The following is a 26550-nucleotide window of genomic DNA, read 5'->3' as shown; positions in this document are numbered from 1 at the left end:
TGGCAACTGTGAGCGCGCTGGAGTTCGAATGAAGCGCGATTTTGTTTCCGGTAAAAGACGCTGTGGTCATGACTGTGCTGACATCAATTCATTTATTTATTTTTTTATTTCAGGTTTCATCTGCAGAAGCGTCTGGGAGTGTCTGGGGAGACAGAGGGAATTCTGGTGGGCCACCACGCCTAACCATTTTCAGAATGGTTCTTGCCGTTTGCGCGCATTTTGGCAAAAATTGGCTGGCCTTTTTCTTGGGCCTAAGTACCTGAATGCTTTCCCGGTCCGGACTGGCCTTGACGTCACGAGGCTTACAGTGGTGGGCAGCGACCCCTTGGCCGTGCCTTGGCGGTCCTGGCGGGACAGGTCTGCCTTCCGGTGACGTCACCAAGTCGCGGACCGCGCGTCATCTGCAGCGGTGCGGCGATGCACCGCCAAGCTGCACCAGGCCGACACGCCGCGGCGAAGGGCTTCAGACGAAAAACCCGCACTGGTCGAAAATTGAGACTCGTTCCGAATTAATTAACACTCTCGGAGCCGGGCGGCGGCCGGCCTGCGTGCCAGAACGTCGCTCGAGCCGGTTCGATCCGTCCGACGATTCGGATTCCCCCGATTCTACGACAGCATCACGAGCGTGTGGGGAAGGCCCCGTCCTTGCAGGGTGACGCGGTGACGTCCGCGGACTCGGCGGGGCACTCGGCCGAACCGAAACCGAAACGCACAGTCCGCCGATTCGGGGATTCGGCATCGGCATTCGGCCCGGCCGGTTTGATGCTCCCCGAACGCTCTCTGACTCATTGACCCCTCGGTGCCGGCCTGTATCTCCACTTCACTTGCAGCCGGCCGAGCCACTCCGGGGGATCGTCGCTCTGTCTCTGTCGCACTCATGGGCCGCCCACAGGTGCGCGAGAGAGACAGAGAGACAGATTCCCGAAACGCGTCCCGCCCTCCGGTCCCTTGGTTTGTTTTCGTCTTTTCGACAGACTTGTCATCTCCGCCAAGGGCTCATGGAATCACTTCTTATTTGTACATGGAACACCTGGCGGAGGGGGCAAGTCCGGTCACGACCCTTCACACAGAGGGGCAGTGCATGTGTGTGTGTGTGTGTGTGTGTGTGTGTGTGTGTGTGTGTGTGTGTGTGTGTGTGTGTGTGTCGGGGGGGTCATGAACGCGCCTGCCTGCTTACTGCCGCCCCCCAACCGGTCGGGGGCAGCAATGTTGCCTGTTTGCAGTGAGCCCTGCCTGGGCCTGCCTGGGCCTGCCTGGGCCTGCCGTGTCGTCCTGGTCGTCCTGGCCGGCGAGCTGGTCGGCGTGCCCCGGAGCGGCCGGCCAGGGCGGCCAGGGCAGCCAGGGCTGGCGGCCGGCCAGACGGCGTCGCATCGCCGCTGATCTCTCGCAGACTCGGAGATTCTGATTCAGTCAGTCCGGCCGCGTGCCCCAAGCCGGAGAGGCGTCCCAGCGAGTCCGCAGCGAGTCCCACCAGAGCGCTGCCGCCGTGCCGCGCCGCCCAGCGATACGCAGTTCGCAGTGCAGCACCGCGTCGACGTGCACTCCGCCGCGAACCCCGCAAGTACGTGAGTCAGGCTGCAGCAGCGTCTCCCGGGGACCGCAGTCGTTGTCCCGGTCGGTTGACGCGGCTGTGGTGAAGCAAAGCGAAGCTGGGCGCTGCAGCGCTGCAGCCCGGCGGCTGTGTGCGTTTGCACTGCAGTGGCGTGCAGTGGCTGTGGTTTCCGCGTGCCGCGGTGCAGCTCCGCAGCACCGCCTCGCCGAGCCGCGAAAACGGCAAAAGGCCGCGTTGATGCGCTCCGCTCCGCTTTACCGGCCGGGGCGGGGCGACGGGGCGACGGGGCGACGGGGCCCCTCCAGGCGGAGACAGCCTCACGGCGGACAGTAAACACAGTGGCGGCCATGCGTAACGCGGCACACCACGGCACGCCACTGGAGCCACTCTGGCGCTCTGACGTCAGCAAGACGCCGGTCAATCCGTGAATTATTGAACGAGTCTACCTGTCGCGCTGTCGCCGCGCCGAGAGAAAGACCAAAACATCTCGGCGAAGCTGGCGACAAAAGGCACTCATTCGTACGTTCCTTTTGACAGACATGGCGGGACTTCCCCGCGTCGCCGCCATCGCCGTCCTGGCCGTCGTCCTGGCGCTGTGGACCCGGCCGGCGTCAGCAGGTGAGTCTCGGCGTCACTCTGCGTCTCGCTTTGACGGTGTGGTGGCGCTAACTCGGCCATGGCGGTCCGCAGACATCTACGACATCACGACAATCTACAAGCTGCAGCGCGCCGCGTCCGGCGCCACGTCCCTCGAGTCCGGGGAGATCATCGCCAGGAACAACGCGCGCGGCATGCCGCTGCGACGAGGCAACACCACGCTCAGCGGTACGCCCCGCCCCACCCCTCCGTCTCTCTCGCACCTTTACGGGGCGCGCCGTGAGTGCGAGAGAGACAGAGCGACTTGTCGGTTGCAGTTGCGAGCGAGGAGCGCTGCTGCACCGAGTGGGAGAGCGACGGCTGGAGGAAGCTGACGACCGCGGAGGCCGCGGAGACATCACCCATCCTGGACCCCACACTGCGCGAGTCCGCGCAGGATAGAGGTCTGTCACCTTGCCTGCCTTTGTAAGTCGTGCCACCGTGGCCCACACTGTTACAGCAAACAATTTCGGCGCGCAGGGTTCCTGCGGCAGACGGAGCAGGGCTGGCAGGGCACGCTGGGCGCGGGCGAGACCCTCCGGCTGGACTTCACGCCGGCCAGCCACGGCGTGGGGTACCTGACGGTGCTGCTGTGCGACACGCCCTTCCCGCGGTCCTGCTGGGGGCTCACCATCGCGGGCCACGCGCAGGGCAGGCTGCGCTACTACTGGTCGCAGCACGGCACGGAGGGCGCGAGCGGGCCCTTCTGGGTGCCCGGCGGCGGCCAGGTGGGTCCGGGTTCGAATACCCGCCGCGGTTGAGCGCCTGCGGAGCCGAGGGTAGGCATGCCCGGCACACTGGCGCGTCCAGCGGGCCAGCCTACCCCGAGGTCCGCAGGCGCTCGCGGCCGGCCGGTGCAAACACGGTGCCTTCCCCTCCCCCAGGTGACGCTGAAGACGACGGTGGACACCAAGGACGAGTCGGTGCGCGAGGAGTGGTCGCCGGTGCGGCGCTACACGCTGCTCATGGAGCGCACGTCCGGCGGGCAGCTGCAGGCGCACCTGGTGGGCGGCGACCGCGCGCAGGAGGAGCTGCGGGTGTTCGACGTGCCGGGCCGCCGCTTCAAGCACCTGTTCGTGGACCGCTACAAGAAGGAGGGCACGCTGGCCGTGCAGGCCGACCCCGCCTGGCAGGGCCGCGTGGACGCGGGCCGCGAGCTGCCGCTGGTGTGGACCCCCGACCAGGGCGGCCGCCTCGGCATCTTCCTGTGCACCAAGCCGCGCGGCGACTCGTGCTACGGCGCCTTGCTGACGGGGTCCGACGGCAAGGCGCTCAGGTCCACCTGGGGCAAGTACGGCGCCGCCGGCGAGCAGTCGGCCTGGATGCCGGGGCGCGGCGACAGGGGCTCCAGGCTCACCGTCATCAACAGCACGGAGGACTCGGTGAGGCCCCGCGAACCGCCGCGAACCGCCATGGTGGTGGCAGCGCCGCTCGAGAGCCTCACGGTCTTCTTCTGGTGCAGGTGGCCGAGGGCTGGACCGGCCCCGCCCCGCAGTACAACCTCACCCTCAAGCTGGAGGGCTGGCGCGTCGCCCTCACGCTGCTGGGCGCGGGCGGGCGGCCGAACATCTGGGAGGTGCCCGTCGGCCACAACTACATCGTCATCGGCTCCTTCAAGGGCAAGGGCACAGTGGAGGTCCTCGCGGGTAAGTCAACGTTTTACGGGCGTGGGGGTTCGAACCTGCGTTCTGTAACTCCACCTGCTGGCCGCAGACACCAGCACGCTGTCGACGCCGTCCATCGTGTGGCCGGTGTGGGGGCTGGAGTTCGGCCGCACGGAGGGGTCCCTGACGAGCCCGCCCATCCGCGCGCCGCGGCAGCACCAGCTGTGCATCGTCCTGGGCGCCAAGGTCCCCGCCGACGGGCGCCTGCAGCTGGGCTTCAAGGGCGTGGGCCCCGGGTACCGCCAGATCACGCCCATCATCTCCCTCGCGCCCGGAGAGGTAAGCATACAGAAACCGAGAGCCATCAACACGGACAAGCCACACGCCTCGCCGCTTACGCATATGTTTTGCAGGCGTCGGTGGGCTGGGTGCAGATCCGCAGAGTGGTGGACCTGCCCCTGGAGTTGGTGCGGCGCACGGACAAGATCCAGCTGGTGCTCAACGCCACCACGAGCTCCGAGGAGAACGTGTACGTCCAGATCGCGGACACGTGCAACGCGCTGGGTGAGTCCCCCAGTCTTCTTGAGTGAAACGTGTTTGAACGGAAAGTGTGACGCTCTCGTTGTCCTCTCTCTCTGCGCAGCGGACCGTGACATCACCACCTTCGTCACGACCGCCATCCCCGTCAGCAAGCTGTTCGGCTTCGACATCGCCAGCTCCAGCGCCGGCGTTCCGTTTGAGGGTACGCGCGCGTTCCCCCATGGCGGAAAAATATTCAATTTGATGTTGTTTTTCCCGGTCATTTTTTAAAATGATTTTTGAATGCGAGGCTTGACTGCTGTGTCGCAGGCAAGCCCGGCCCCTGCAAGCACGGCGGCCTGCTGGACCTGGAGGCGGCCAAGTGCCGCTGCCCGCCGGGCTTCACGGGCACCACGTGCGAGGTGGGCTGCGGCAACAACCAGATCGGCGGCGACTGCAACGAGCGCTGCTCCGACGACACCCGCGACGGCTGCGAGGGGCTGCTGGTGTGCGGCCCGGGGCTGCCCTGCACCTGCGCGTCGGGCTTCAAGGGCCCGTCCTGCGACAAGCGTGAGCACTTCACCCTTTAACCCTACGTTCTTTTGGCGTCCTTAAAGTCACCCCCTCGCGCTCCGCGCTCCGCTTTCGCAGTGTGCCCCAACACCAAGTTCGGCCCCGGCTGCAAGTTCACGTGCGGCAAGTGCAACAACGGCGCGCCCTGCGACAAGTTCACCGGCCGCTGCCCCAACGGCTGCAAGTCCGGCTTCCAGCCGCCGCTCTGCACGGAGAGTGAGTCCCGGTGGCTTCTTTGGCGTTGACTGTGACTTCTTTGACTGTGACTGTACCGACTGTACCGCTGTGTCCCGCCAGGCTGCGGCACGACGGGCCTGGAGCGCCAGGAGCTCATCGTCGGCGGCGACGCCATCAACATCACCAGCTTCCCCTGGCAGGCCGGGCTGTACCGCCGCCAAGCCACGGCCTGGAGCAACGGCAAATACGAGTTCCAGTGCGGGGGCTCGCTTATCCGGGAGAACCTGGTGCTCACGGGTCTGTACCTCCACTGTGAGTTGGGAAACGGCCTCCGCGACGACGACTGACTGTCGCCCTGATTCTGTTGGCAGCGGCGCACTGCGTGGCGGACGTCGCCGGCAACAAGCTGTCCGCCGGGGAGTACATGGTGGCGCTGGGGAAGACCAAGTCGGCCTGGAACCACCCGGACGACCGCGACAAGGAGGTCAAGCTCAAGGTGAACGCGGACGCTCGACGAGACTCCTTCTTTCGGGTGGAGTAGACGCGCCTCTACTTCCGTCGTCGCCCTCCCCTTTCCGCAGGTGTACGAGATCGTGACGGCGCCCAACTACCGCGGCTCCAGCGCGTCCTTCTCGCACGACATCGCGGTGCTCGTGCTGGAGCAGCGCACCTCGCTCAGCCAGTACGTGACGCCCGTGTGCATCAACTGGACGCCTGAGAACGAGATCCAGCTGCGCTCCGAGGACGTCGGCATGGTCAGTACCTCGCCGCTGCACGTGGAGCTGGAGAGCATGGGCCTGGACACGGCGGGGACGCAGCCCGAGGAGGACGCCATCCTGGCTAAAGTCCTGTTTTAGCGCGACCGTTCTCCTTACTTATGTACCTCTGCGAATTAAAAAGTTGTGCCATCTCGAAACATTCACCTGTGTTTGTCTGCTCCCCTCACGGCGCTAAAAACAACCACCACCCGGCGTTGCTTGATGCTCGCGGCAGCCACAGTGTGACTGTCTCTATCGAACCCGGTTCGATTTCCGCTCTTCGCTTGTTGCTGCAGGTGGCTGGCTGGGGCGCCACGGAGAACAAGCAGGCCAGCGACACGCTGTACTCCGCCAAGCTGCCCGTCGTCAACCGGGAGACCTGCTTCAACAACCTGGAGAGGGCCCTGCACGTCTACATCACGCCCGACAAGATGTGCGCGGGCTACGTCGTGGGTACGCACTGTGAATTCTCCTCAACTTTTTCCACTGTTTTTGTAAAGATGAAAGTTTACCGGCTTTGCTTTGCTCCAGTTCCAGAGGAGGGCCGGGTGGCCAGCGTGGCCAAGGGCGACAGTGGCGGCGGGCTTTGCTTCAAGGACGGGCGTGGCACGTGGTACGTCCGGGGCATCGTCAGCCTGGGCCTCGCCAAGCACCCCGTGGGGCTGTACACGGACGTCAACTACTTCCGCGACTTCCTCACCAGCGTGCGAGACCGCGTCGTCATCGACGAGGTGCGACTCAAGGAGCTGGTGACCAGGGGCCTCGGCCCCCAACGCCCCCAGCCAGCCTAGTCCCAGCACGCAGCCCCTCCCAACCACGCCAGTCACATCAACACAGTCATATTTTTTTTGTACGGTATCCGAGCAATAAAGAATACATTTCACATTTCCCAAGTAAAATGGGCTGCCTACCTGCCAGGCTTGTACCGTCCTGGACGGGCTGTCTTCCACCCACGCGGAAAATTTCAGAGCATTAGGAGGTGAAATAAATTTTGATAAAAAGCTTCCCTATGTGGACTGCATTTTGAAAGAAATAACTTAAAAGGCAATCCATGCCTTCTATTAAATAAATACAAATACATCATTTCAGATCACAACAGTGTACAACATTAAATAAGATTTTGCTGCACCCTATCACAACAAAAAAAAGGCACTACAAAGGAATCGGTCATTGACATAATTTTAAAATTATTCCGTTTGAGGAGAAATATGACCACTCCTTTAATCTGACTACAGAGAGCCATTCCCTTGGTGTAAGATGAGTATCTTTCTGGATGGGCTTCTCAGGAGGAGGAACTAGGTGAGGGCTTTGGGGTGTAAACAGATTCAATTGCCCCGTCTGCTTGAGATGCTACTCTTGATATGACAAATAAAAATTCTGCCAGTCTGAAAAAAATAAATAAAAGGAAGCATTAAAAAATATTACATGTCAAAATCGAATGTGACATTACAAGTGGCCACTAACCTGTTAAGATACACTAAAACCTCTGGATCTAGATTGCCATCCCGGACTAGGGGTAGTACTTTTCGCTCTGCCCTCCGGCAGATTGAGAGAGCTACATGCAACACAGCACACACTTGACCTCCTCCCTAGAAAAACAAACAAATCAATCTTTTAAAAATTTGGAAGAAAAATAAATTTGGGTCTAAAAGTATGTACAGCATTTAAGTAGCTTACGGGTATGACAAAGTGTTCTACAGGAGGCAGTGATTCACTGTATTCTTCAATCCACTCTTCAAGTTCTGCTGCATGGCGTTTTGAAAAGGAAGTTCCCTTAATACTCAATGGAGATGGACTGACAGTTGGTGAGACTGGAGGTGAATTGGGTGAGTTATAATTGCAATTTGATATTGCTACACTTATGTCAATGAGTAAAGTTTGAATCCGTTTCAAGTATTCTACATATGTGTGGTTATTATCGTGAGCATATTCCCGAGCCAACCTGTAAAATGGTGAAGAGTTATTGATAACATACATTGCAAGCATGAAAGTGTGATGATTCTCAGCAATCGCAAGATCTGCTACACAGCTAGAGGGAACTTATGTAGTCTTACCCAACAAATGAGCATAGTTCATCACATGACCCCATAGCATGAAAGATTTGGTCGTCTTTTGGTTTTACTGCACCCATCAAGGTTACAGCGAAGCCATCGTCACCTATTCTGGGAACACGTTCCTTGTGAACTTGAGGAGGAGCTTGCACGGGAACTGGCTTCTCTTTGACTGTTGACGGCTCATTCTTTGGATTATTTGGGGTGTTTGAGCTGTGGGAAAAAAACAAAAACAACATCATTTTAAGGGATTAAATGATAATTAGCATTCCATCAACCAAAAAGGTCCAAGGGAAGGTTGACAAGAACATAAAATTAAAATAAAAGGCCTTGTAAATTTCATTAAGTTCCAATTTTAACACATGTGCTTTTAAGACAAAAACAGGCTTTGAAACAAAATTTAAAATAATAAATTTTGAGGTCTTTGCCTCGAAATAGAACGCTTTAAAAATAAATTGAGAAGATTCTGCAATGAGGATAGGGAACTTTTAAAGGGTTAGGGTGTACCACACTGCACCTCTTAGTTTTATGGAGTTAGAAATTTACCTGTACCGACTGAACGAGATGATTTCAGAAACTTGTGTGAGCAAAGACTTTCTCAGGGCTCTCCTCGCGACATCCATCTCTTGTAGAGTCAAAAAAGCAGTAAAATCGTACTTAGAAACAGTTTCTTGTGAACAGAATTTCGTCTGCTTCAGCTGTCCCTTGTTGACAGTTGCGCCTGCGATTAGAGGTTCAGGCATTATAGGCAGAGCAAGCGCCAAGCGCCAAGCGCGCGGAGGACTGGTCAAGTCGAAGTTCGCGCAGCTCGCGCGGTGTTCCTTCATACCGATTTCATCACGATCGTGACTGTCAATCGGGCTCATTAAACCAAAACGTTTGATAAGAATAAAATATTTATTCAAAACTTCAATTTAGTACATAAAATTTGTTCAGGTTTGAGTTTGAGGACGTTCAAATTCTGGACGGAGGCAATAAAACTACAAAAAAAGAACGCTAGTATTCAGATCAATTTTACAGTAGAAAACACGTAACATAACAAAAGCAAATGCATACACAAATCAGATCCACATGTATGAATGGCATCATCAGATCACTACAAAATGGTAATGTGGACACATGTTGAACTAACATCTACTGTTCAGCCTTATCACATAATATAACAATTGTTAAAAAACTGTTGTGTGAGTTAGTTCTCGTAAGTCAACAATAAGAGTAAACAGTTCTAAAAATAAAACAATACTAGCTTGGTAAATGCGAATGCAGTTTCATCATGGCTGCATGCCATACTGAGAAAACACATTCAATGCTCATCATACAGAATTAGTTACCAAAAGCACAGGTTCCAAAAACAACAATTGTCTTAGAAAGAAAAACAAATTTAAAAATAGTGAAAAGGCACTGAGGTGTATGAAACATGAATATAAAAAATTATTAAACTAGATCCTTAAGATAAAAATTGTAACATTTACGTAAATATATTCGGAGCTTGTCAAGTATAACATGTCACAATTACTTTACATATTCTGGACGGAAACAGATAGATACAGAGGGTTAAATAAACCTTCCTTAATCTCACTTTTTCAAGGCAGAGATCAACCAATTGGACCAGTGGAAGTTTGTAAACCTAACCACAGGGGCAACCAGCAGACTAATGTTAAATACTGTACACCTATAAAAAAATAATTTCCTTGTGGGCCATGTCTTGCAGTTTGAAGACTGAACCGGCACATTACTTACTTAACCTAAGACTATCAACGTCAAAATCACCTACAAATTGAATTATGCAGCACTGAACACAAGAAGTCTAAGCTGTGATATGATAATCATTAACATTGATACAACTGTTTCCACTCAAAGGGGAATTTAAATGTGTGCGCTCATAAAACATGACATGATATATTTCTAAATGGTGGAAGTTGAAGTATTGATCATTCATTCATTCATTCATTAGGCATGTTAAGTCAATTTTGCCATGAAATAAAAATATGGCATGGGAATGTAAAATTTACAAAACTAGCAAATGGGGCTCGGATTCAAACTGAGAATGAGACAAAATACTATAAGTCATTTCAAATGCCATTAAAGTGCAAAAATACTAGCTAGGCACAAGGCTATTACAAAACCACTGACTCTTAAGTGTACTGCATCAGAATTTAAGAAGCCTGTACCAAAATGGAAAACTTTAACATTGTTTTCAGTCTTTAACCACGGATTTTCACCATCATCAAAGAACATGGGGCATCGATCACCTGGAAAACATATAAGAAATTTAAAAATAGAATGCAAAGGTCTGCCAAAATTGATGGGGAAATCAAGTTCACTTACGCTCTCTCTCATATTCAACCATATCAAGGGCCACAGTAGCACCTTCAGTGTAGTTCCAACTGGTGACATCTTGCTTTAAATCACAGAATGCACCAATAGCTTGAGACATCAGTATCCGATTCAGATCAGCACGTTGGTAGACCTGAACAAATTGAGTTCACAATTCATAGTAAGTTACAATAGATTTTGGCAGTACAGAGCTACAGTTCTAGGTACATAGCACTGATGATTACTAACCCAGCATCTGTATTTACTGAAGGGATCTAGTTCATCATAGGTAATTAAATATGATTTAAGATTTTCCTTCCAATAGCCAATGCATTTCATCTTGTAATCAGGGTCACCTGTAATGTGAAGTGTAAGATTAAAGAAGCAAGTAGAGAAGGATTAGCTTATCACAGCTCTGTGTATGTGTCACATTTGACAAACTGATAAAAGTGCTAAACAAAATACAAATAAATAGGACAATGCAATGGTGCACTGAAAATACTCACTGTAAATATCCTTGGGTTGTCCTCTGTGGTCCACAGAAAGACAGTAGGTTTCATCAATCAGAATTTCTTTTTGATCAGTATCACATACTGACAAATCAGAAATGTTCTGTTTGCAATGCAAAGTGGGGCGAGGAGACAAAGTAACTCCTCCAAGAATACGTGTTTCAAATGGTTGATCTCCTCTCTGTGTGAAATTGAACTTTCCAGCAACAGGACAACGTACAGGAATAGGATTTTTAGCTGCAACAGAGAAAATAAAAAATCAACCTGCCACTTGAATATCTGACATAAGCAGTAACAATAAATCACAATCAAATACACACCTAAAAACAGTTCATACTTCCAGGCAACATTATTTTTGAACTGTACCCATGAACACACATTAGAGAAAGCGTCCTTTATAACAGCTATGCCTTTGCGGTAACGAATAACATTGTGGTGCCGAGGAACAAAGTCAAAGCAAATGTAATCTTTCTGGCAACCATCAACTGTAAGCCTAGCCATCATATATCGAGAGTCTCTCGTCTCACGGCAGACATAGATACTGCGACGGTATCGTCCCTCATCAGGATGGTAAGTTTCAATGATGTGTGTGTCATTGATAAAAACGTCTGCATCTATATTGGCAGTATTAATCCAGTCGCCAGAAAAGTTTTGCGGCAAGCGGCATCCAGGTTCTACAACCTCTGCTTTCACTGTAACATTCAAAAAAAAGGAAAGGAAAGAGAATGAGAGAAACCACCCTGTTAAAATGTAAACATAACTAATGAAATGTAACACAAACCTGGAGTTACTCGCATTCTCTCAGGGCTTTTTTCTACTGTTTTCAGGGTACTGCATTCTGCAGTAATGGAAACACCAATGTACAGATCGTCATCTCTGTTTTTAAGGAAGCAACGATACTTTTCATCCTTCCGAGATTCCTTGGTATTGACAACAGCAAAATAATGATTCTTTCCAACAAACCAATCTCCAAGGCAACTGTATTCAACCACTGCAAACAAATATTTGTGACAAAGATAAATTATTGTAACCTACTAGAACGAACAGAAATGCATAAAGATAAGATGAAACATTACCTCCATCAAACGTTCCAGTCATGCCATCACACCGTTTATAAGTAATATTGAATTTTTGGTTTGTAATCAAGAACTGTGTACCAGCAGTCTGGCAGGACTTGATTTGAGCTGCTGGGTTGTTACATTCACCAGTAAATCTGAAACGATTCTAAAGCAGAAAACAAAACAAATAAATCAGTAAGAGGAACAATCTGAACAAGCGGTGAAAACACACAGGACCCGGACACAGGAGGAATTTTGCTAACCTGGTAAGCAAACTGCCAGACCCCTTCTAAACTGGAACGACAATTCACAGGTATAGGATTTTCAGAGAAGAGGGTGATGAGCTGCTGGTCTTCATTCAGTCTACTACACACTCTGTCAAGAGTCGGGGCAGTGTCTGGGGGCAGATTTACACAGCCTGTTTCCAGTTTATCTATGACATTGACAGTTCTCACAATCAGTTTGACACAGTGAAAACATGACTCCTTCTGAAATACAAATGTGTAATTGACGTGATAATCTTCACGAACGTCAACACAGTAGCCCCTATCCGTCATCGAATCAGCATTGATTTCAGTGAGGACAGGTCTGTTTTCCCAAGAAAACCATGATCCTCTGATAATAATTGGGATGTGGCAAGCAGCATCACCTGAAACGAAAAAAATATATGCAATAATGTAAGAGGAACTGTGAAACAAAAATTGGAAGGCGAGTTCAGAAAGTCCGGGTCGACATATGCTACTGCAGTCAGACCTTACATGTATGACTGTGGAAATAAAGAGAGAAATGTGAGCCAAATAAATACTGGGCGTAGATTCTCCACAAGGGTAATAAACAGTTAGCCAAATGGTTATGTGGAACGTCATAGGTTAAGGCAAATTTCATCTGCGTACGTAAGTACTTCAGGTGTAGAAAGAAACAAGATGAACTTACTTGATTGAATAGAAACTAGGGCAAATGCTAGCAGGCCCAGTGACACATGAACGAGTTTTAATTTACACATTTTGTGTGTCTTTAAACAAAAAATTCCTACGGGCAACACCCATCAAGTGTTGCTATACAATGTTTTTCCCAAAGGACGCAAAGGGAGGGGCAAGGCGGTTGGAGGGGAGGGGAGGGAGGGGTGAAGGGGAGGGGGAGGAGAGGGAGGGCTGAAAGAGGGTATCTTGATGAAAGCCTTTTGTTAGAGCCAACGGAAAATTAAGTTCATTTGTGTTATAAGTTTCATTTTCAAATTTAGAACTGTAATGGGTCCTTTTTTCTGCTATAAATCAACTGACCACATACTGACCAGAGGCAGGCATTGTCGTTCTGGAACGGACTCTCCTCCGCCCTCAAGAAGAACAGAAATTCGCAGCCAAACAAAAATTAATCTTGGCTTCGGTTTGGCTGTTACCCAATCTTATTCGTTGCTTATGGCTGGTGGATTTTTGCACTTTTTCAAGATTTCTATGTGATTCTAGCGAGAAATTGAGTTTTTTGTGGGTTGGAGAGTCTATATTGAACAGGTACGACACATTGGTTGGAGCGCTTGTGTTGCATTCCATTGAATAATGCGCTGAACGTCGGTCAGCGCAGCGTACCGCCGAGCCGAACGCAATGTCATAAACATTGTCATTCGGCGGCAATATTTGTTGACCAACTAACTCAAGGAACTGTTTTATTCGGTACGAAATTGCACAGTCTGTGGCACGCCACGCCCACCCTGCTTTTGTGAGAGTCTAAAAGAGCGCCGACGTTGTTGTCTCGAGTCGCCGGGATGGATTGTGAAGAGATGCTTCAGTGTCCCATAGGTTAGATGCCCCCGTCTGCCGTGTTTTGTATCGTGATTGTGCTGTGTGAGAGGTTTAATTCACATGTAGTCGTGTGCAAAGTTGTCCCTCTTGGTTTGTTTTGTGCCCTATGATGTGTTATAGTTGTAATTAATCTCAACTTTGTTCAGTGGGTGCTAGACTCTTGTACTGTTTTTTCTTCTTCATATATTACTTCATTGTTATTCTATTGAAAGTTTGGAGTGGAAATTCTCAACTCTTTGTATTAACAGACCTATCTTGGCATTGTATTTGTTTTTTTATTTACTTCATTGGAGAATTCTACTGAAATAATTTTTTTAGATTTTTGGGTGACCTCCTTATGAATTGTAGGTTAGCTGGACTAGGTTTGACAGTTTAAATGTTGGTAGAGAACTAATTATGTTTTTCTAAGAATTTGCATGATTTGTTCTTCAGTCTTTTTGGAATATATTATGTTTGTTCTTTTTTACGATCAACTCTTGTATTTATGAATGACACATTTGTTTTTCTGTTGGTGGTCATTCAATTTATGAATCTGTCTTGAATTTTAACCATTGTGTTTGTGTGATGTTGATCTATTTGATAATTTTGATTTTCTCCAATCTTTTCTTGTAGTCTGCTCCGGAGTATTCATACAACTACTTGTTTTCCCATTTTACAGAAGGAATGAGTAAGAGAAGACGGACATCTTCTGTAACTAGCAGCCGTCAGGATGGAGAATCTGAGTGCGGTGAATCAGATTCCCAGTCATTACCAGAGCCATCTGCTCGGAAAAGGAAAAAACTGGATCCTGTACGTTATTGTCTTTGTTATCTGTTGTTTTGTCTGAATATTGTGCTTGGAACTTATTTATAATAATTAAATTACTGTTCTACTTTCCAATACAGAGTGAGCAGTGTCAACAAGTTTATGATGCTTTGAGAACACACAAAAAGGAGGATGGCTCCATAATTTGTGAGGCCTTTGTGCGAGCCCCAAAGCGGCGTCAGGAACCAGGATATTATGAGGTTGTTACAAGTCCAATGGACTTCATTAAAATTCAACAAAAAATTAAGACTGATGAGTATGAAGAGGTGGAAGATATGACTGCAGATATTGAACTGATGGTTAACAATGCAAAGGCGTTTTACAAGGTATGCATTTCTATTTTGAATTCCTATTGCCAGATCACTGGAATCAATTTTCAACTAATTGCCCTACATTGTATCGTTTTTCTACAGCGTACCTCCCAGGAATACAAAGATGCTGTTGATTTGTGGGACCTATTTTGCTCATTGAAAGATCAGCTCAAAACAGATGGCGATCTGGACACTTACAGAAATAGGGGTCGACCTGTAAGTTCTCTCAAAGAATGCACAATAGATCTATTCTTTCTCATCCTCTAACCTGTACACATTGATATTTTCAGCGTCGTGTAATCAAGGAAGAAGTGGACGATACATCAGAGGGCTCATGTCCAGATGACGAAATAGCTAATCAACTTGAAGAATTATTTGCTACTGTAATGTCTGCTAATGAAGCTGATCGCCCATTGTATGCCCCTTTCCAACTTCTACCATCCAAAAAGGTACACATTTTGTCTAACTTTGAGGACCTAAAATGTTTCAACATCAAAAGAAATTTGCCTTTTTAAATAATTTGTTGTCTTTGTTTGTTTTTCTGTCTGCAGCACTATCCTGACTACTATGACATAATTTCTAACCCCATTGACCTTAAAACAATTGGACATAAAATTCAAAAAAATAAGTATTCTAGTCTTAATGAGCTAGAACAAGATCTCCTGCTTATGACCAAAAATGCATGTACATTTAATGAACCGGGCTCACAAATTTACAAAGATGCCAAAACTCTCAGAAAATTGATACAAGGCAAAAAACTTGAAGTGGAAAATAACAAAAATTCTCCTGGGAAATGCAGTGAGCGGATCAGGTATGCCTTTGTTTTAAAGAATATAAACTGCATTTTGGCATTTTGAAATTTTCTAAAATTCAATATATTGTAGGAACAAGCGACTGCGAGGATCTCACAGTGCTTCTGCCATTGCTGCTGCTCTTCAAGATGAAGATGATGATGAAGATTCTGATGATGATGACCTATCAGATGATGAAGAGAGTGATAATCCCAGATGGCAGCTTTACCAATCAGTCAAGAATACTGGTAATTTTTTCTCATAAATTTAAATGGAATGTTCAGTTTTAAGTATAAATTATTCAAGCCAACTCTTATTTTGAAATTATTTCCTTGCAGGCAACAATCTAAGTCAACCGTTTTGGAAATTGCCATCCAAACGATACTACCCAGATTATTACAAAGAAATTAAAAATCCCATTTCACTTCAGCAGATAAGAAATAAACTTATTGTGAGTACAAATTGAGTTGCATCTGCTTAGTGAAATTGGACTAGCATGCAATCTTTCTAACGGTGTGTCTCTTTGTGTTTCTGTAGAAAGGTGAATATGGAACTGTCAGTGAAGTTGCTGGAGATTTAAATGTAATGTTTGAAAATGCCAAAAAGTACAACAGGCCTGACTCAAAACTTTACAAGGTACAAGAGAGTTCACGGTTTTCTTCTGTATTCCCATGACGTGTAATTTACTAACTTAGCTATAATTTTGGTTTCCTTAGGATGCAGTCAAACTTCAAAAACAAATGCAAAACAAAGTTCAAGAACTTTTGGACTTTCAACAGGTATAGAAAAATAAAACTTCTAGAAAACTGTGCGTTGCAGGTATTTATTGTCTCATGCTAATTACTATGTTTATTTATAGGAGTCTGATAGTGAGGAAGATGATTCCGACGAAAGAGAAGATGCTAAGAGGCCGCGGAGGAAAGCGGCAACAACACCTAAGCCAAAAGTGAAAAACCCTCAACTTAAGAAGAGACTGCAAGCCTATGTCAAAGCCCTCATTGGATACGTGGTAATACCTCCGTTGCTCTGTGAGGGTGGAAAATAACGATACAGTCCCCTCTCACTTTTTATCATTTGAAAAGAGATCATACCTTTCCACTCACATCATTGATATCACAATTACTTCTTGTAATTCTGAAACTTGCCACGAAGTACATTCTCCTGATTTGATTTATCACACTTAACAGGAAAAAGCTTACAAATGTACAAATTGATTGGAATCAACTGTTTTGCATCCTAGAACAGTCTTGTATTTTACTTATGGGGGTTCATAAGTGTTTTCATTCAGCAAGGTCTCCTGAATTTTGTCTAACCTTTTTAATTTTTGTTTCTCATGTAGTGTGAGGATGGAAGACAACCTATTCTGCTGTTTATGGAAAAGCCATCTAGAAAGCTGTACCCTGACTATTATCAGGTCATAAAAGAACCTATTGATTTACTGACAATTGAAGCTAATATCAAAAATGAGAAATATGCTACAGAAGATGATGCCATGGAAGATTTTAAGGTATTTGACAAAAATTGAGTGAAAATTATAGATTGCATTGAATTTTGTCTTCATGTGCACATTGTTGTTACATTTGGTAATTTGGAAAATTTTCAGTTGATGTTCAACAACTGTCGAACCTATAATGAAGACACCTCACTTATATACGAAGATGCAAACAACTTAGAAAAAATTCTCTATGAGAAAGTGCGGGAGCTCGGTGGGGCGGCAAGAACACCAAGAATGTAAGTAGTTTTTCCTTAACTGTCAAATAGCTATTATTTCTTATTAACATTTTAACTCATGCAAGGTAATTTATTGATATTAAATATGCCTTCACCTCTCTGTCTTCATTGCATGCCTAACATGAAGTGTTCGAGCATATACGAGGTGAGAATTTGTGTCTCATCATATGTGTGTTTGTGTGTGTCTTCGTTGCTGGTTTTTTTATTTTATTTTTTTGTTTTGTTTCGTTTTGTTTGGTTATATTGTGGTGTTCTTTCAATTTCTTTCTACTGTTTTTGGCTTAACATAATGTGCTGGGATCCAACTGTTGCATTTTTGCTGGGGGTCTTAATTTATTGCTACTGAGTGCTAAAGTAATTCTCTAATTCCTTACAGAACTGCCAAGCCCCGGAAAATAATGGGATCTGTTCAAAGCATGAAGATGAGAACCTTGTTTGATACCTTCCGGGAATATAAAGATCCCAAGGGCCGTCAGCTTTCAGTTATCTTCTCTAAACTGCCCAGTAAACTGGTATAAAACCTCTGTTTGCTTAATTAATTGTCATGATTGATATGGTGTATTCTGATCATTTCTAATTACTTTTTTAAATTATAGGAATACCCAGACTACTATGAAGTGATTAAGCGCCCCATTGATCTGGATAAAATATCTCAAAAGTTGAGAACAAGTGCTTATGAGAACCTTGAAGAAGTTGCACAAGATCTCATTTTAATGTGTGACAATGCCTGCAAGTACAATGAGCCTGATTCACAACTTTACAAGGTACTTACTATTTCATAGAAATTACAATTTCTCCATTTCCTTCACACACGTCTTATCTTTTTATTTCTCATTGTTTGTGTAGGATGCTCTCATGCTGCATAGATTGACTATTCAAACCAAGCTACAACTGCGGGAAGATGAGGAATCTGTCCCAGATGTTCAACTTGCTGTGCAAGACCTTTTATTGTCTTTGTTCACATCATTTTACAATCATCAAGATGAAGAAGGACGGTGCTTTTCAGATTCAATGGCAGAGCTCCCAGAGTATGATGAAATTGATGGGCAAAAGTGAGCAGAATATAATTAAAAATATTTTTGTGATAAATTAATTATCTGTTGGTTCTTATATTAATTAAATCTTGCTTTTCTCCTTTGCTCTAGAGTGCGCTCTCTGTCCCTTGACCTGATAAAGCGGCGGCTGGACAGAGGTCTCTATAGACGTCTAGATGTATTTCAGACTGACATTTTTGCTGTAATGGAAAGAGCACGCAACTTATCACGCACGGATTCACAAGCTTTTGAAGATTCTGTGGAGCTGCAGTCGTTTTTCATTAAACTGAGAGATGAGTTGTGTCGTGGTGGGGATTTGCTCAACTCACCTGCTCTCAACTACACTCTGTACACTTTAGCTGATGCAGTGGAACAGACCAGACAGCAAAAACTTCTTCAGGAGCAGCCTGAAGAAGACTTAGACACTTCACGTACAGCAGATGAAAGCAAGCCTACGGTGAGTTGTGCTGTTATCTCTCATGGCCCACTGTTTAAAAGATACACCTGCATCACTTCCATGGTAACTAATAATGTTGTTTTGTTTATATTATCAGGAAAACGGTGATACTGCAGTAGATTCTGGAATGGAACACAACAAGCAAGTGTACCGAACAGGCGACTTTGTGTATGTGGAGCCAAAGGAACGTGGCATGGATTTGAGTATCTTAGGCATTGAACGAATGTGGACTGACGAAAGTGGAAAGCAGATGATTTATGGAAATTTCTACTATAGACCTAATGAAACTTACCATGTAGCAACAAGGAAATTCTTAGAGCAGGTGTGCTAGAAAGACTCTTTGGACCCATTTGTTTTTTTCATTGTGTTTTGATGCAATGACTGCATATGCAATAATTGTTCTTTGTCTTTGCAGGAGGTTTTTAAAAGTGACCAGACAGTTACAATACAGTTGAATGAAATTTTAGGGCTTTGTGCAGTGTTGTCTGTCAGAGACTATTTTAAGTTCAAACCTGAAGGATTTGAAGACAAAGATGTTTTTGTTTGTGAATCCCGCTATTCAACCAAAAGTCGCTCTTTTAAGAAAATCAAGGTAACAAATTTAAATTTGTTTACCCTAAATGCCACAATTTGGCTATTTTAACTAAACATCATACTAATCGTGTTTTTTTTTATTTCAAGTACTGGCAAAATGTGCATAACGCTGCAGAGCACTACAAGTTTGTGGAGCGTGACGAATATATAGAACCCAAGCGTGTTATTTCAGTGTTCAAAGATAGGGTTGATAAACATAGAGAAGAAATAGCTGAACTTGAGGAAAATGAGAAGTTCCAGCATAAACATTTACCTGTAAGCTTTGTTTTGCTTTTATATGAACATAATCTGCTTGATTTTGTCTGATTTTCTTGATCTAATGTACTGCTTGTACTCTCAGGATTTGGAAATAGTAATGCCTCAGTGCATGCCTGGTATGAGGTACTATGAGCAAATTAATGCATCCTTTGGTATTCTAAGAACTGGTGACTTCATTTACATTAGAAATGAAGAGGGATCTAGACTTATTGGACAAGTTGATAGCATAGCAAGAGATCACCAGTGAGTACATGTTTTATTACTCACAACATCCAGTCACCTATTTAGTTACTCTACTCTAATTTCCCTTTGAATCAACAGGGGTGCCACTTTTGTCCGTGGTCCATGGTTACTTACTCCCCGTGAAATTCTTCAAACTCCTGGAAGATTATTTTACAAACAAGAACTGTTTTTAAGTTGTATTGAAGGAGTAAATCCTTTGCAAAACATTATTGGGCGGTGTGCGGTATTAGAACACCAGGAATACATTTCCAGTAAGTATTGCAATTCCTTCAGTTTGCATTCTTTGATGCCTGAAAAATTGGGCACTTTGTAAACCCTTCTGGGTTTTTTTTCCTCAGGCCGGCCAACGGAAATCCCCGAGCACAATGTGTACATATGCGAGTCCGTGTACGACGAGTCAATCAGGCAGGTTGTGAAATTGGAGCCAGAGGGTTTGAAGAAGTACAGCCATAGCAACGCTGTCCACGAAGATGAGATCTACTTCTTCCGAAGATTAATCAATCCACCAAAGGTACGCTTTTGTTCTCTTCCGTGGGTGTAGTGGTCGACTTCAGTGGAGGGGATAGTTGGGCGACACGCACGGGACTCCCCCGCCCCCTCCCCCTGGTTTTCAATCAATCGCGGCCGCATTGCCGCATTGATTTGACTCTCAGTGCTCATGCGTGGAGTCGTCGCCCTCCTCCCCCTCCCCTCCCCTCCCCGTCAAAGTGCCGAATTCATGCGAGATCGAGTGCCGCCCTGACGGCGGACGCTGTGCTGGTGCGGGAATGCAAGGGGGGGACAGGCTGATGATGGCTGGCGTCGTTAGGGACGCGGCGCCGCTTCGCCTCGCCTCGCTTTTAGTATTTCCCCCGAGCGTCAACTTCCGCCCTCGGAGGCGGCGACGGCGGTGCGGGCGGCGAGTGTCGCATCGCATGGGGGACTGGGGGACGAGGGCGGGCCGCCTGGGCGTGGTCGTCCCCGCCGTCCCCGCCTCCACGCTGGGCCGGCGTCAAGACGTCGAGGGGACGCTACGTTCTGCCCCTCCAGAACGCCTCGGGGGACCGCCACACCGTAGCCACACCGCCACTGCCCAGAGCAACCGGCACGGTGTTTGTTATTGGCGGGCCGAACCAGTTTTCTGAAGGTTGTCCGCAGGCTGTCTCTCTCGCACCCATGCGCATCGCCTGCGCGTCGCCCAGAGAGCCCCACAGGCGCGAGAGAGACGGGGCGATGGCGGCGAGTCCAGGCTCTGCCAGCTAGCCAGCGAGCGCGTGGCGCGGAAGGCGTCGGCGGCGCTGCCTGCCTGCCGAGCCGAGCCGGCCGCAGGGCGCTAGGTGAGGGTGGCCGTGGCGCCGCGGCCAGCGGAGGGAATTCCTTGCCCTTGCGCGGGAGGGAGGGGGAGGGTTGGGAACCCGCCTAAATTTCGGGCGGGTCGCGCTTCCTGGCGGCAGGTACCCGGGTACCCGTTACTCCCCCTTGGAGTCCCCACATGTGCGCAATGGCGCGGATCGTTTATCGCGGCCATCTGTTCCGTGCCGGCGCGGGTACACTCGTAGTACCGGTACCGGTGGTGCGGTACGAGGGCTCCCCGGTTTGCGTTCCGATTCTAGATTTGGCCTTACTTCGCAGACCTTTCCCTGGTAATTAGGCGGCGTCGGCGCCGTTTGTGTCGCTGTGGCCGTCCTGGCCGACTTCAAACGAGTGCTTTTCTCTCTCGCACCCCTGCGCAACGCGCCACGAGCGCGAGAGAGACGGCGGCGGACCCATTGTCGGGAATCGGCCCGCAGGACGGCCAGGTAAGCAGGCGGTGGGGTGCGCGATGCGAGAGAGAGAGAGGAAGCGCGCCGACGGCCCGACGGCCAGGCCACGCGTCGGGGCGACGGAGAGGGAGGACGCGGACGTTGCCCTCCCCCTCGCCTCGCCTCCCTCGCCGTGCCCCTCGCGCGCAGCCTCGCCCGCCTCGCCCGTTTTCGATCCGAGCCGACCGCGCCGTGGCGAGCCGCGCCCGCTTGAGGCGAGCAGCGAGGCAGCGAAGCAGGCGAGGCGGGGCTGTCTGCCGCCGAACCGACGTTGGCGTGGGCCGTGGCGTGGCGTGGCGGTCGAGGCCAAGCTTGGGCGCGCCGCGGACGCGCGGGGAGGGTGCGGGGTGCGCGTCAGCGTTCCACAGTCGGGGCGGGCTAAGCTCAGCCCCGCTCGCTTATCGCCGTAACGGTTGCCCGGGGCGTTGCTTGGCTGCGCGCAGCGCTAGCGCCGACTGGTCGCGGGGGCCCCGCGGTGCTGGTGCTCAGTGCGCGCCGTCGTCCACCACACCGTGCGCACCACACAGCTCGCGCTCCCCACTCGCGGCGCTCGCGGCCGACGCCGACGTCCGCGTGCTGCCGCGTGCCCCGCTTCCCGAGGCCCGAGTCTTGGAGCTGCAGCCGCAGCTCTGCGCCGCAGCGGGCAGCAGCAGCCCCTAGCGCCAGCCCAGCCAGCCAGCCCTGCCCTTCCGCACCCTGCCTCCCGCGCCCCGCGCCGCCCCCCTCGCGCCTCGCGCCAGCCTCGCGCCTCTTCGGCGAGCCGCCGCCCGCCTGGCCGCACCTCGCGGTGCCGTGGCCGTGGTCTGTCGCCGTGCCGGTGCCGGCCCGACGCAGCTCAACTAACATGTGAACGCGTAGGTTAGGCCTGGCTCTGTTGTGGCACTCCGCGGCGCGCTCCAGCCCCGTCCAGCGGAGAGCGTAGGGGCCGGCAGGGGCGCCTCCCCGGTCGCGCGGTCTCTCGTCGACGCCGCCCTCGCCTTGTCCTTGGGGGGCCCGGGCTTCCCCCTGGGTGCCGCAGTCCGGGCTCTAGTCTCGCCGGTCTGGCTGCAGCCCTCCCGATGAGCGCCGTCAAGGACATGTCTTTCCTGAACGAGGAGGCCAACGCGCCCCCCACCCCTGTAAGTATGCCGCCGTCCTTCTGGACAGCCTTGGCTGCCTTGGCGGCCGCGACCCGCGGAGGCGGCGAGGCGAGGCGGGTCAAAGGACCAGGACGGCACGGCGCGGCTACGCCACTGTAGCTCTGCTCTGCCCTGGCTCTGCCCACTCCGCAATCAAATGATGCGTTGATACCGCCCACACAATAGGGACATGCTGGGTTGGGCCGGTTCAGGTTATGTGAAGCGTGGTTTCCACAGGGATTGGTTCGCTGGTGCCGCCACCACCGCGCTCGCTTCGGCTCGTCCGTCCGTCGCAGTGCTCCGAGCTGTGGTGCGGGTGACGGTGCCCTTTGCTTGGTCCCGTCGCGGCACTGTTTGTTTTCGCCCCGTTTCCCACTGTGCCACCGCGAGATTTGAACCGCGGCCCTCCCGGTGCTCTAGAGCATGGTGCGGAGTTCAGTCCTCGGCGCCAGAATCTTGAATCGTCGCGAACGGAGTGCGGCTGGTGCCCTGCCCCAGAAATAGGCTTCCTTCGGGTTGCCCCGTCTACTTGTTGACGTTGCTTCGTACCAGCTCACCAGCAGCCATGTCAGACGAAGGATCAGCATCCTGTGAATCGGCGGTAAATTGTTTTGTCCTTTTGTCCCTTTTCGTGGGAGTTCAGGTCTGCAGTCGTGATAATGTCCCCTCGTCTCTCCGATGTGGCAAGCGCACCTAACCTCACTATTGGATAGGCCTTACTGATAAGTGGTGTTATCTGGTTGATAATTCAAATAGTGCTGCGGCAGGATGCGTTAACAACTCAAAAATGACTTCTGGAGCATCTGGTTGTTTCAATTTTCTCTCTGGAGTTGGCTTATTTGTTTTGTGGATAGTCGGAATTGGACTCATTCAGATCTGCCTTCTCTTCTGCATGAAGTGTCATGTGTTGATAATTTAGGTCACAATATTATTGGCAATCAAGTTCACTTAATTTTTCCTCAATTTTTCCTGTTTGTTGTACTCAGCAGCATAATATAAGCAATTCTTATCCGATTTTTATTCTAATTTGTCCGTTTCAACTTGGTTCCAGATTGGGTGTGATGCCACTCAAAACTCGGTCCACGAGAAAAATGAAAATAGCATGGTAAGTTTGCTGTTTGACTTTCAATTCTTCTGTAGGAAGAATGGTAAGAAAATTGTATTTTTGATGATACTAATGAATTCTGTTCATTTTAGGACCATATTAAAATGGAAATGACAGATATGATGGATGACTCATTGGACGGTGGACCTCCTTCAGTGGGGTCTGGAGAAATGATGGGTTCTACCATGTCTCTAGGAATCACAACAGCACCTATTTCAGCAAAGAAGGTAGGTGTCTCTTAGCAGGCCTTAGTTATGACTTTTTGAGGCGAGATTATGTGTCATATTTCGGACACGAGTAGTTTTATTTATTGTATTCTTGTTCCTGCTTCAGGATTTCTATGTAATATTAATAAATATATTTTTTCTGTTTTCTACAGGCCAAGAAAGATGGCAAAAAACTAGTTACTGGATACATTTTATATTCAAGTGATGTGAGGAAAGCAGTTGCTGCTAATAATCCTGAATCAAGCTTTGGTGATGTGAGCCGTATTGTTGGTACTGAGGTGAGTCATTTAAGCTTGGTTGCTGTAAAAAGTGTAACCCAGCATCAAAGTATTTTAAAATTTTCACTATGGCAAATATTTAAATGAACTGTTTCATTTTCAGTGGCGAGGTCTACCCCAAGAAGTTAAAACTGCGTGGGAAGAGAAAGCTGCTAAGATGAACGAGGAAATGGCCTCCAAAATGGCTGCCGCTGAAGCTGAAGCCAACAGCACTGCTGGACAAATTGGCCCCAACCACATTGTACCTGTTAACGAAATGCTGTGGGAGTGTTGCTGGGACACCTGCGATTTCCAATTTGAAGATATTGGTGATTGCATTGACCACTGTGTGGGCTCTGGCATGGATCCTACTGGTCATGTCCACACCTACTTTGCCAATCAACCTGCAGGTAATATAGAGCAGCATTCTTTTCCATTCTACTTGATCTCACAGATGCAAGGTTCTTTTTCTAAATGGCGTGTTTTTTCTTTCAACAGAGGCAGAATGGCAATGTCAGTGGAAGAATTGTGGTAGAATCAAGAAAGGAGCCCAACCTTTCCCTAACCTTCAGCGCCTAGCCAGGCATGTTAAAGAAGTTCACATTCAAAAGAGCACTGGCCGAATTATACCCCTTCATGAAAGAAGCAAAAACTTTGTAATATCTCGTAAGCCAAGAGCAGTACCACTGCAATCTGCAACTCTGAGTCATTCCCAACCGACACTATTAAATCACACTGGAAGTAAGTATTTTAACTCCTCTTGCTGTTTAATTAGTTTTATTTTTAAATGAAAAGGCTTTTAACATTTGGTTTGTGTTTTTATTTTCAGTGTCTGGAGCCAACCACATCTTATCTCAGGCAAGAAATACACCCTCACCTCACTCTCAGCACAACAATGTCGGAGTAGTGCACCAGCTACCTCCCAAACCCGTGGAGGCTCTGTTTGTCTCTGTACCACCCAAACCTCAAAGGCTCCTGCACTCGGAAGCTTACATCAAGTGAGTAACTACCTACTTGATACTAGTTGATAGCAAGCTGATGCATATTAGTATAAAATACGTACTTATGGTTTCTTTTCTTATCTTTCTTTTAACTAGGTACATTGAAGGCTTGTCAGCAGACAGCAGGTCAATCAACAACTGGGAGAAGCAACTGAAAGCTAGGCCTGAAAATACTCCACTTTCAGATCAAGCTAAATTACCAGGCCACTGGTTAGCCAATGGTGTTGGAAATCATGGTACTATGGTGAATGCTTTGTGGACCCTTAGGGACTTTATGGTACGAGATGCTTTAGGTATTTCCAAGCTTGTCTGACATCAAGCCAGGGCTTTGCCACTTCGAAACAGTGGTGGCATTGTCCTCAAACGCTTGTAAATTTTGCAGTTTGCTTTGGCACTGCAGGTTGTGAAGTGGATAGTTACGGATATTTGTACTTATTTATATATTATGAAATTTTGAATATTTTGTGAATTTGACTGACCTTCCTTTTACCTTGTGCAATCAATTTGGTAATTATTTTAGACGAATAGTGTAATTTAATTTCTTGCATGTTATGTTGTTAAATTTACACTTCCATGGTTGTTCAGTTCATGATTCACCCAATTTTAGTTAATCACAGTCCATGATTGTTGTTGTGTTATTGTTAATGGGGGACAAAATGAATAGAAAAGATTGGGACAATAAGTGTTTCATAATTGATGGAGTCTCTAGTAATAGTTCTCTCCTGGTATATTTATGGCAAACTTTCCTTTAGTTAGCCATTTTGTCATATTTCAAGTTACCCGTGTTAAATCTGTTATTCATCTGTTGATAGGATGCTGATGATTTGTTTTTCCTGTAACCTACCTTCCAACCTCCCGGTGTTGTTTTGTCAGTTTTTGTTTTAGTTTCACATGTGCGTCAATGTGTTTGTTTTAAGCACCCCCTCGTTTGTATTCTTTGAATGGATAATTCAAGCAATTATCTTAAACTATTGCAGAATATATAACAATTGTTAAATATTGTTAAATACTTACTGGTATTAGTTTTGCATGCACCAGTGAGACATTGGCATGTTTATATTAATTTATGAATTTTGCTAGATTTCATGAAATGGACTTAGATCTGAACCAGCTAGCGGAAAACTGCCATTATGAGAATGTTTGATGTTCTTAATGTTTTGCCTTCTACGAAATATTGACAAACTCTAAATGAATGTACAATTGAAAAACTTTCTGGTTAATAAAATCCAAGACCAAATTTGCAATTCTTGTTGTTGTGTGACTTTTTTCCCCTCTGCTCCACATACCAC

General features: G+C 48.4%; 4 protein-coding genes across 7 annotated transcripts; 2 read left to right on the top strand and 2 right to left on the bottom strand.

Moving 5' to 3' along the window:
• The first annotated feature begins 1402 nt into the window (after nucleotides 1-1402).
• Nucleotides 1403-6718, top strand: LOC117644352. The gene is made up of 17 exons (XM_034383728.1): nucleotides 1403-1561; nucleotides 2090-2170; nucleotides 2243-2377; nucleotides 2467-2592; nucleotides 2669-2916; nucleotides 3073-3570; nucleotides 3651-3834; nucleotides 3902-4131; nucleotides 4206-4356; nucleotides 4436-4534; nucleotides 4642-4881; nucleotides 4963-5100; nucleotides 5182-5358; nucleotides 5433-5557; nucleotides 5643-5816; nucleotides 6116-6272; nucleotides 6351-6718. The coding sequence occupies exons 2-17, from the start codon at nucleotides 2092-2094 to the stop codon at nucleotides 6608-6610; spliced, it is 3021 nt and encodes a 1006-aa protein (XP_034239619.1). The 5' UTR covers nucleotides 1403-1561; nucleotides 2090-2091; the 3' UTR covers nucleotides 6611-6718.
• A 104-nt stretch (nucleotides 6719-6822) lies between these two features.
• Nucleotides 6823-8628, bottom strand: LOC117644354 (corrinoid adenosyltransferase-like). The gene is made up of 5 exons (XM_034383731.1): nucleotides 8417-8628; nucleotides 7874-8083; nucleotides 7497-7761; nucleotides 7284-7408; nucleotides 6823-7204 (listed from the first exon to the last, which is right to left on the bottom strand). The coding sequence occupies exons 1-5, from the start codon at nucleotides 8611-8613 to the stop codon at nucleotides 7102-7104; spliced, it is 900 nt and encodes a 299-aa protein (XP_034239622.1). The 5' UTR covers nucleotides 8614-8628; the 3' UTR covers nucleotides 6823-7101.
• A 125-nt stretch (nucleotides 8629-8753) lies between these two features.
• On the bottom strand, nucleotides 8754-12847 carry LOC117644353. Its single transcript, XM_034383730.1, has 9 exons — nucleotides 12687-12847; nucleotides 12017-12402; nucleotides 11772-11919; nucleotides 11477-11686; nucleotides 11016-11387; nucleotides 10693-10932; nucleotides 10436-10542; nucleotides 10199-10340; nucleotides 8754-10122 (listed from the first exon to the last, which is right to left on the bottom strand). Exons 1-9 carry the CDS (start codon nucleotides 12754-12756, stop codon nucleotides 9953-9955), a joined length of 1845 nt encoding a protein of 614 aa, XP_034239621.1. The 5' UTR covers nucleotides 12757-12847; the 3' UTR covers nucleotides 8754-9952.
• Nucleotides 12848-13103: 256 nt separating this feature from the next.
• On the top strand, nucleotides 13104-26505 carry LOC117644587 (protein polybromo-1). Of its 4 annotated transcripts, none has more exons than XM_034384163.1 (31): nucleotides 13104-13261; nucleotides 14208-14338; nucleotides 14434-14679; nucleotides 14767-14880; nucleotides 14955-15113; nucleotides 15216-15475; nucleotides 15549-15703; nucleotides 15794-15906; nucleotides 15993-16091; nucleotides 16172-16234; nucleotides 16315-16461; nucleotides 16795-16962; nucleotides 17059-17186; nucleotides 17314-17331; nucleotides 17563-17698; nucleotides 17783-17950; nucleotides 18033-18238; nucleotides 18332-18677; nucleotides 18775-18999; nucleotides 19093-19269; nucleotides 19359-19526; nucleotides 19612-19772; nucleotides 19851-20023; nucleotides 20111-20283; nucleotides 23723-23776; nucleotides 23869-24003; nucleotides 24156-24281; nucleotides 24385-24670; nucleotides 24759-25001; nucleotides 25090-25258; nucleotides 25358-26505. In XM_034384163.1, the coding sequence occupies exons 2-31, from the start codon at nucleotides 14213-14215 to the stop codon at nucleotides 25572-25574; spliced, it is 4959 nt and encodes a 1652-aa protein (XP_034240054.1). In that variant the 5' UTR covers nucleotides 13104-13261; nucleotides 14208-14212; the 3' UTR covers nucleotides 25575-26505. The 4 variants fall into 4 exon arrangements, with proteins under 4 accessions (XP_034240054.1, XP_034240051.1, XP_034240055.1 ...); XM_034384160.1 differs by having other exon boundaries at nucleotides 16315-16464; XM_034384162.1 differs by lacking the exon at nucleotides 13104-13261 and adding an exon at nucleotides 13272-13420 and having other exon boundaries at nucleotides 16315-16464; nucleotides 25358-25574.
• The last annotated feature ends 45 nt before the right edge of the window (nucleotides 26506-26550 follow it).

Source organism: Thrips palmi, unplaced genomic scaffold (genome assembly GCF_012932325.1).
Source record: "Thrips palmi isolate BJ-2018 unplaced genomic scaffold, TpBJ-2018v1 HiC_scaffold_18, whole genome shotgun sequence".
NCBI classification, from domain to species: domain Eukaryota; kingdom Metazoa; phylum Arthropoda; class Insecta; order Thysanoptera; family Thripidae; genus Thrips; species Thrips palmi.
The sequence above is the reverse complement of the archived record's forward strand: the minus strand, read 5'-3'. Positions and strand labels throughout refer to the sequence as shown.